The 10,422-nt window shown below is 34.2% G+C and overlaps 1 protein-coding gene across 50 annotated transcripts in view; it reads left to right on the plus strand.

Annotated features, from left to right (window-relative positions):
* si:ch211-266g18.10 (titin) overlaps positions 1-2,167 on the plus strand; it is a 46,070-nt gene extending 43,903 nt beyond the window's left edge. For all 50 annotated transcript variants that reach the window (XM_051868699.1, XM_051868692.1, XM_051868702.1 and 47 more), the window contains one exon: positions 131-2,167. In XM_051868699.1, the coding sequence (XP_051724659.1) occupies positions 131-216 (86 nt within the window). In that variant the 3' untranslated portion in view covers positions 217-2,167. The remainder of the gene's footprint in view (positions 1-130) is intronic.
* The last annotated feature ends 8,255 nt before the right edge of the window (positions 2,168-10,422 follow it).

Here is a 10,422-nt window from a genome sequence, read left to right on the forward strand (position 1 = left end):
TCTTGACAACAGAAATATTTCAAAGTCAGAGACAAAGGTCAAATGATAAGTCTGGATGCACTTTTTCTTTGTATGTGCTGTTCCCAAAAAATAATCCAAAAAACAACCTCTAATTTCTTTTCCAATTCAGAGGACATTCCCTACTTCCAGTGTTTCTTTGTGGATGAGGATGATACTCAGTATCCGTTCTTCCCCTTTTCACCACCGCTGTGGTGAGTCCAGCCAAACCTCGGAGTCTGACGTTAAACAACATGGCAAAGCCTGTGGAGGACAGACCTCTGAAGAATGAGGAACCTGCTAATGTAATGCAGCGTAGAGGTTCACAGTAGGTCCTACAACATTACACCAACCACGACCTAGAAAACTGAAAGAGATTTGAGTTACTTCCTGGATTTCAAAAAGAGGTTGCAAACATTGCACTAAGTATTATCTTAAGGCTATTGATCTTTTAATTGATACCATGGATTTGAGTATAGTTTGTCCAGACAGCACTGACAGGAAGTAATGAAACGACTTTCTTCCTTTCTGAACACTGCAGTGGGGTTCAGGATACTAAGATCATACAATCTTTTATATACAAGGTACATTACCTCATTTTGATGGGGTGCTAATTCTCAAAGCATTCCACTGTGTTTTCTGTCAGGAAGGGAGAAATAGATCAAGAAATATGGAAACAAATATTTTATGTATATTTTCTTAGTAATACCGTTTACTAAACCGTTTACAGACGTAACAACTGCACTGAGAAATAAGGGCTTTGGACAGTAAGCTCAGTTCCTCTGAATGTATAGATATTTTTATTTATTTTTTATTATTTATTTTATTATTTTATTTTTCCGTACATTTTATTTTATATATAATTTGCCAAACATGTTTATAAATCTATACTTCAGGCTCTATAAAACAAATGTTTTGTTCAGTGCTCTGTATAAATGAACACACTGGATTTTGCATAAAGAAATGAAACTAAACATTAGTGCTAAATCCAGGAAAATGTATTAAACATCAAAGAAACTGCATTGTTTTAATCCACGCAAATGCGTGCCTTTTTTTACAATTGCAAACATCGCATTTCTCCACAGAACATTAATAGTTTATGTAAGTAAAAATGTGGGTGTTTTTGCAATATTACATGGATAGACCTACCTAATAAAGAAGAGCCAATTAAATGGCATTCTAATTGTGTTATAAAAATAGTCTGTATTGCACATTATACTCATACAGACATTTTTTTTTCAGTATATGGGATAAAATTCTGTGCCAGATGAAATGTGTTGCATGTAAGCACAGTGTTTCTCAGCACTGCCCCTGGTGGATCCCTGGCACTGCACCTAATTGTCATCAGCTCATTAGCAGAGCTCTCCTTTACTTGATTTAATGGTGTTAGTGAGTGTTTAATAGTGTGTACTAATGAGACTCCTAAAGTGTGCTGTGCCAGTAGGCCACCCTGGAGCCATTTCTTTTACTGCCACAATATTTTCTGCTGGAGTTCAGCATGTGGCTCCATAGAGGATAAACTCATGTCTGTACAAAGATCTTCATAAGTATGTGATGATTTTTTTTTTTTTCTCTGATGTACAGAAACCTGTACAAATGCGTATTATAGCAGTACTCAGTTGTAACAGAAATAGGTCTTTTTTGGACTTACTTTAACAATAGTGGATTATGGGCTTGTTGGCGTGTTTTCATGCAAACTCTGCAGCAATTAATAACTTGCAGTTTTCCATAGTTCAAATATAGTTCTTTGCATAGTGTTACTTTTAAATCTAATTAAAATGTTTCTTAAAGATAATAGTTTTGCATGATGTTTGCGTGAATTTTATTGTTTAAAAACATGTATCTAAACCAGACCATATTTAATTTGTTTTTGTAATTGGAATTATATAATTTCTCATGTAATATTGTGGGGGTTCTTTTTGTCTTTTGCATGGATTTTGTGGTCAGATATTCAAAATGCAAAGAAAATTAACTAGCCAAGTTGTGAACTGTATTAATATGTACATTCTCTGTAAAAGTTATAGCCATAAACTGATTTATAAAGCTATCAAAAGAATCAACAATATGGTCACCTTTCAAAAAAAGAGCCCTGCTTGCAACTGTAAATGCCGATTGAACTGTAATACAGTACAATACAACTTAAAAGAAATAAATGCTTGCAATAATCAAACCAATTGTTTTTTTGTTTTTGTTTTTTACAAAGCTAGAATTATTATTTACAGAATTCCTTATTTATTATTAAAAGAACTACTTACAGACTTTGTTATTTACATGTTTGTTTTTTATTAACAGCATTTTTATCTTTTCTTTGGTCAGGTCATTTTGAGGAACTATTTTAATATCACCCAGGCCATTGTCAACATCCACTATCACCAGTAGGTGGCATTACTGCAATAGGCTCTCATGTTACCTTTCTGGTCCTTTTGTAATTTTCCTGTAAAAGCAAGTTAAAGTGTAAACCTCTAAAAACAATTATTCTTTAATAACATATCATGTTAATAAATGTATTCACATTAAACAATTTTTCACAATATTAAGTGATGCCACAAACTACATTTAAATGACTGAAATGTAAATGTAGAACTACATTTGAATAGCTATTTAAAATAATTGAGATGATTCTTAAATATTAAGGATCAGAAATCAGAAATATGCCAGTTTTTGTAATCTTTCCTACAAAAAGCTGCCAATAGTTCTCTGTGTTAACTGCATTGGTATGCACACCCTGCTTTGTGCTATCCAAGGTTTCTGCCAGAGCTATTCAAGCATCCAAAAAAAACTTAAATATCTCCATGCCAACAGAGACTATTCCTAACTGAGCCTATCCTAAAATCCCCTTTGCAAGGATAAGTTGTACATTTTATTATGGAAGTGTCATAGCAGTAGGATTTTAGTTTTTCAAAGAAAGTGTTTTATTTCTTCATATCTTTTTAGATAACAGGTGTCAATCTCAGACAGGTTTGTTAAATAGTTCGCCAGGTCTACTTATGTAAATGGAAACCCTACTTTGTTTTCACATTATTAAGCAAGTCACAGTTCTCATGCAATATGGGGAGGAAGAAAGATCTCACTGAAGATGCAATGTTGTGCAAATGGCATGAAAACTAATATTGTGTGAAAACTGAAAGGAGATTATCGAGCTATCATAAGATTTGTGAGTGATTTAGAGCACAGCAGAACTCGGTCAGATAAAGGCTTATTAAGGAAATTTTCTGTTCATAAAAAAGGACAGCTATAAAAAAAAGCCACTGTTGAGCAACAAACAAGTATTTGAAATCTGCTGGTGTCTCTGGAGTCTCAAGAAGCTCTCCATGCAGGCTGACCGTTGCGTGTAAAGTTGCATTTCAGCCACCTCTAACTAAAGCTCACAAAAATGTTTACAGTAGGTTTAGAAATACATGAAGACTGAAATGCAACTTTATGCATAACTGCCAACCAGCATGGAGAGCTTCTTGAGACTCCAGAGACACCAGCAGCTTCAAATACATGTTTGCTGCTCAACACTGGCTTGATCTTTTTGTATAGCTGTCATTTTAATACAATACATTTGTTATGACAGAAACTTTCCTTAATGAGCATTTATCTGACTGAGTTCTCTTGAGCTGTAATTAATCACTCACAAATCTCATGATAGCTCGATAATCTCCTTTCAGTTTTCACACATTAATTGTTTTCATGTCTTTTGTATAACATTGCACCATTTCATTCTTTTTATCTTCAGAAAGATCTTTCTTCCTCCCCATAATGCATGATAACTATGACTTGCTTAATAATGTGAAAACAACCTCTTTAAATAGGGTATCCATTTACATAAGTAGACCTGGCAAACTATTTAACAAACCTGTCTGAGATTGATACCAGTTATCTAAAAAGATATGGAGAAATAAAACAAACAAACTCTTTATATATATATACACATATCTATATACACATACCTATATATATATATATATATATATATATATATATATATATATACATATATACATACATACATACATACAATACCAGTCAAAAGTTTGGAAACATTACTATTTTTAATGTTTTTGAACAAAGTCTCTTATGCTCATTAAGGCTGCATTTATTTCATAATAAATACAGAAAAAAACAATAATTTTGTGAAATATTATTACAATTTAAAATTATGGTTTTCTATTTTAATGTACTTTAAAATACAATTTATTTCTGTGATGCAAAGCTGAATTTTCAGCATCATTACTCCAGTCTTCAGTGTCACACGATCCTTCAGAAATCATTCTAATATGCTGATTTGATACTCAGTTATTATCAATGTTGAAAACAGTTTAATATTTTTTTGAAACCTTTGATACTTTTTTCAGGATTCATTGATGAATAAAAGGTTAAAAAGAACAGCATTTATTCAAAATATAAATCTTTTCTAACGATATAAATCTTTACTATCACTTTTTATCAATTTAACACATCCGTGCTGAATAAAAATATTAATTTCTTTTAAAAAAAAAAAAAAAGAAAAAAAAAAAAATACTGACCCCAAACTTTTGAACGGTAGTGTATATTATTACAAAAGATTTTCTGATATTTTTTTTTTACTTTTTATTCATCAAAGAATCCTGAAAAAGTATCACAGGTTATAAAATAATATTAAGCAGCACAACTGTTTCCAACATTTATAATAAATCAGCATATTACAGTGATTTCTGAAGGATCATGTGACACTGTAGACTGGAGTAATGATGCTGAAAATTCAGCTTTGCAGAAATAAATTATATTTTAAAGTATATTAAAATAGAAAACCATAATTTTAAATTGTAATAATATTTCACAATATTATTGTTTTTTCTGTATTTATTATGAAATAAATGCAGCCTCAAATGAGCATAAGAGGTTTCGTTCAAAACATTAAAAATAGTAATGTTTCCAAACTTTTGACTGGTAGTGTGTGTGTGATATATATATATATATATATATATAATATATTCATGTGAAAAAGTTTGTACACCCTTTTGAATTCTACGGTTTTACGTATCAGGACATAAAAAAAAAAAATCTGGTCTTTAGAAGGTCTTAAAATTAGGTAAATACAACAACACATGACATATTACACTGTGTCATTATTTATTTCACAAAAATAAAGCCAAAATGGAGAAGCCTTTATTAAGTACACTTTGCCTGTACCGGGTTGGTCCCCCTTTTGCCTTCAGATCTGCCTTAAAGGGTAGTTCACCCAAAAATCTAAATTCTGTCGTCATTTACTCACCCTCAGGATGTTCCAAACCTATGTAAATGTCTTTGTTCTGCTGTACAAAAAGGAAGATATTTGGAAGAATGTTAGTAACCAAACAGATCTCATCCCCCATTGACTACCATAGTATTTATTTTCCCTACTATGGTAGTTTGTGTTTTTTTGGTCCATACTGACATGATAGGAGCGCGCAGTTGCTGCATATTTGTCGGCTGCACATTCATATAATACTGTGTTCCAAATTATTATGCAAGTGACATCAGTAGGATTTCAGTAAAATAAACATTCAGATTTTAGTTGCACATCCGTGATGCGAATCTCCTGTTCCACGACATCCCAAAGCTGCTCTATTGGATTGAGATCTGGTGACTGTTGAGGCCATTTGAGTTTAGTGAATTCATTATCATGTCCAAAAAACCAGTTTGAGATTATCTGAGCTTTGTGACATGACATGTTATCCTGCTGGAAGTAGATGGGTACACTGTGGTCATAAAGGGATGGACATAGTCAACAACAAATACTCAGGTTGGTTGTGATGCTCTTCTCCAGACCTCAGTTGTAACTAGTGGTTATTTGAGTTACTGTTGTCTTTCAATCAGCTCGAACCAGTCTGGCCATTCTCCTCTGACATCTGGCATCAACAAGGCATTTTCACCCACAGAACTGCCGCTACCTGGATATTTTCTCTTTTTCGGACCATTCTCTGTAAACCCTAGAGATGGTTGTGCGTGAAAATCCCAGCAGATCAACAGTTTCTGAAATACTCAGACCAGCCCATCTGGTACCAACAACCATGACACTTTCAAAGTCACTTAAATCACCTTTATTCACCATTCTGATGCTCAGTTTGAACTTAAGTAGATCGTCTTGACCATGTCTACATGCCAAAATGCATTGAGTTGCTGCCATGTGATTGGCTGATTAGGTATTTGTGTTAACAGGCAGTTGAATAGGTGTATTGAAAAAAGTGGCTGGTGAGTGTTTTATAATATACAACATTATTTTATGCAGACATCAGCCACTAATACTAAGCTTTACTAATTTTAGGAGTACTTTTTTTCTCTGCAATTTTACTAATGACATTTTTTTATTTGTGACTACTATGGAATTTGAACTAGTTCACACTGTTCGATAAGGACAAGAAAATCAATATTGGGACATATGTAGCACAGATGGCTGTTGATTTTCAGTCGTAGAAGGATGTCTATGTGTAAGCTCAGTTTACGCATAAACATCCCTCCATTAATGAACATTTGAAACTGAAACCAAATGAAGACACATTCATTTGAATCATTCTCTCACACTAAACATTGTTAGCCATTATGCTACAAGACTGCCCTAAAATTAAAAGCAGTCCCAGAGTGAACCGTGGTCCAGTCCTGGAATGGTGCCTGATTACAATCTGTGCATTGTCAACCGAAATATTTTCTCTTCTGTGTTAACAGTTCCCATGGCAAGCATGGAGGAGTGTCAGGGTTTCCCAGAGCCTCTTTGCCTCTTTTCTTTTCACTGGGGAACAACGGGGAGAGTTTCTTTCATGACGCTTGGCAAGAGCATAATCTGGCAGTGATGTCACTCCCAAACTTATAGGCTATTGGCCACTGAAGAACAGACTACTCTCAGCCCACAAAGAAGAGAGGCAAAATCAGCTTAAAGCTGAACTGTGGTTGGCCTAAAGAAGAAAAAAGGGAGAAGATGAAGGCAAGCATTCATGCTTCCTGACAAATGGCCACAGAGACTTGACATAGACTGAGGGGCTGAATAGACCCCCCATATCCTCTCGCTTTTTTTCTCTCGCTCAGTCAGTTTGTAGACAAAATTAGTCTACACGGTAGTCTTGGCGCTTTTGGAAACACCTGTGGTGATCTAAATAAAATGAAAGCTTTACTTTACTATAGGTTTTAGAATTTAGTTCCTGAATTAGTTCCAACTAATGTCTTTTCACCTACACTGCTGCTTAATTATAAATGCAGAGAAATTATTGAATACACATTAAAAATGAACATTAAATACTACAAATTCTTCATTATATAATAGAAAAAGCAAAAGCGAAAGAATGCCATGATTTTGCGAGCAAGCACTGAAATATAGTTTTTCCTCACATCCCATGTGCCTTTAGTACTACTCCGTACTACGGAGCCTCTAAAGGGACATGGTGGTGGAAAAAAATATGAGATGGGACAAAAAATAAGCCAATGCTTTTGTGTTCTCTCGCAAATGTTTTGTAGCTTCCCAAGAAACTTTGCGTTCACTCACAAAGTTTATCGGCGGAACGCAAAAGTTTTTGCGGGGTAACGAGAGAGAACGCAAAAGCATTGACAAATAATTTTTTACTCCATTTCATATTTTTTTATTTCACCATGTCCATTTAGGGGCTCAATTTCCAAAACAATGGTTTTGCAAGCAACGGCAAAGTTTCTTTGGGGAACATAATTGTTTAGTGCAAACACAAAAGCATTGAAATTTAGTTTTTCTTCCACCTCATGTTACTTCCATTACAAAATCCAGCCTAAGCTGTCTTGGGTGGTTTAAGCTGGATGTAGCTGGTATAAGCTGGTCATGCTGGTCACCCAGGTTGGCCAAGCTGATGTTCAGCTGGTTGGTCAGTGGGTCTCATAGCCTGACCAGCCTGAACGTCTAAAGATGTGGCCAAAACCCATCTAAAACCAGCCTGCCAAACTACCTATGACCAGACTGGAGGACCAGCTAAGACCAGCCAACCAGCTTTTTTTTCAGCAGGGAAAGTCTCAGTCCAATAAACAGTATGTTAATATTGATTAACTTACATTTTAGACATAATATATTGCCAGTTATTACTTTGTCTGTTTCTGTTCTGCCAACGAAAGTAGTTTCAAACAAAGCCACAGCAGAACCATTGCAATAAGAAGCATTGTGAACAACAATAGTGTAAATAATGTTTTGATCCTTCTTGAATGAAGGCATTGGCTAAATAAATGATTCAATGGCATTTTTGAACGAATCATTCGAATAATTATTAAATGACTATAGCATTACTAGGATACTACTTCAGATTACTTGTGTTTTTTCGAATAATATGAATTCAGACATAGCCTACCTACTCTTGGCGGGCGTACTGTTTTTTGCATACTATATTATTGGGCGTATTCAGATGAAGTGAGTCACTACTGGTAAGTGAATACGTCAAATCGCTAAATACCCCCCACAAATGTTATTAAGTTAGTATAGCGAAATAGATAAATACATAAATAAATAGGTCTATCAACCTTTAAATGCAAGAAGAAAATGCTTCCCATATCCTGTTGTTGTTGCTCTGCATGTATTTGGCAAAATTCAACAATTTCACATGGACCTCAAAACCCAAACTATGCAGGATAAAGGCAAATGCAACCCAGATGCATTCATTAAGGGTTACAGGTTTAATTTGTGTCCTTATTTTTTGCAATTGCTCCCAAAGCAAAACCAAAACCGGTTCTCATTTCAGCAATATTTACAGTAAGTTAAGCTGCCTGTCTCAGTGTTTGTCCTGGCAAAACTGTATTGTGATGTGTGCTTAAACATTTGTTTCATTAATCAGAGCAAGTTGCTCATGAGTCTCATGCTATTAGGTCAGCCGTGAGTGCAGAGAACAATGGCTGATTACTTTCCACTCCAATTACGGTGCTTTTGTGACCGAAACAGTCCATTCACAATCTGCTGTTAGACTGAAGCTATCGTGACAGCTATGGGTCACACTAAACTGTCACTGTGCAATCTGGAACACACTGAATCTTGTGAAATATCATTTTGAGCAACAGCAGCATCAAGAGCCAAACTATTGCATATTACAGGGTTATTAGGCTACAGTTAACTATATATATATATATATATATATATATATATATAGATAGATAGATAGATAGATAGATACAGATATATATAGATAGATAGATACAGTGTTGGGTGTAACGCGTTACTGTAATTACATGACTTATCCACTGAAAAAGTAAAGTAAGGGATTGCTGTTCATTTGTAGGTAATTTAATTACAGTTACTTATAATGTACTTGCGTTACATACTGTAAATTAGTTCAACAGTTCTGTTTAAATCAATATTAAATTTAAAATCTAAATTTGTCGTCTAAAGGTAAAAGTGAACGCTGCCTCTTTAAAATCGTTAGCTGTAGTGCAGTTACACGTGAGTTCGCAACTTCGCACCAGTTGGCTGCGTAGTCGCTGTCTGAAGATGTCGACAGAAGGCTGTTTTTCAGAATGGAAATATTCCAATTACTTCACTTTTTTTACACAAGTAGGCAAGAACATTACGGTAAAATGTAAGCTATGTCTTAGGGAGAAAACACTGCGCGCGCTCTCTGAGAGACGGTCTTCAGTCAGTGCGCTCTCAACCAAAGCGCACACACATAGCCGCCTCTCGCGAGTGTCAAGTTTTCGCGGTTTATTACACATAAACGTTCAAATACACACACAGTTATGTCAAAATCCCCGCCTTGGCGTATATTCGTGTTGGTTATGTGAAAGTGAACAGCATGTGTAACAGCATATTGTCTCCGTCCATTAGTGACAGCAGCCTTTAAAACATGCTACTGTCTACTATTGGCTGTCTGTATTATAAACGATAATCAAACAACAAAAGAAAAGCTTTAATAAGGATTAATCTATATTTAATTTATACAGTTATGACTATGCAGTGTTATGTTTTATTTGTGTATATATATATATATATATATATTTACCGTGGTATCGACTTTGGTATTGAGTATTGTGCACTTTTGGTGGTATCAGTACTGACTATTAGATTTTTGGTATAGTGACATCCCTAAAAATTAAGTATTATAAAGTAAATAAAAGTATTATTGTAGATGTTTTAATAAAGTTAAAATGTTTTAAAAAGCTATGAAAGGCTAAACTATTCCATGTTTGACTAAATTATTAAAAGAGCTTCCTTTCTATTGTCTATCTGGTCAAGGTTTAAAGGGATTTTAAGAAGTAATTAGTAAGTTACTTATTGAGTAATTAAATTACTTTTCAGACAGAGTAATTAGAGTATTTTAAATACAACATTGATGATGTAATTAGTAATTAATTACATTTTTGAAGTAACTTACCCAACACTTTATATATATATATAAAATAGTAGCTCAATGATGATAAAGTATTGTGTTACAGTTAATTTTGTATAATGTGAGAGTTCATTTTCTGCTTAAACTCCACAATTAAATAAGG

This window comes from Ctenopharyngodon idella, chromosome 17 (assembly GCF_019924925.1).
Source record: "Ctenopharyngodon idella isolate HZGC_01 chromosome 17, HZGC01, whole genome shotgun sequence".
NCBI classification, from domain to species: Eukaryota; Metazoa; Chordata; class Actinopteri; order Cypriniformes; family Xenocyprididae; genus Ctenopharyngodon; species Ctenopharyngodon idella.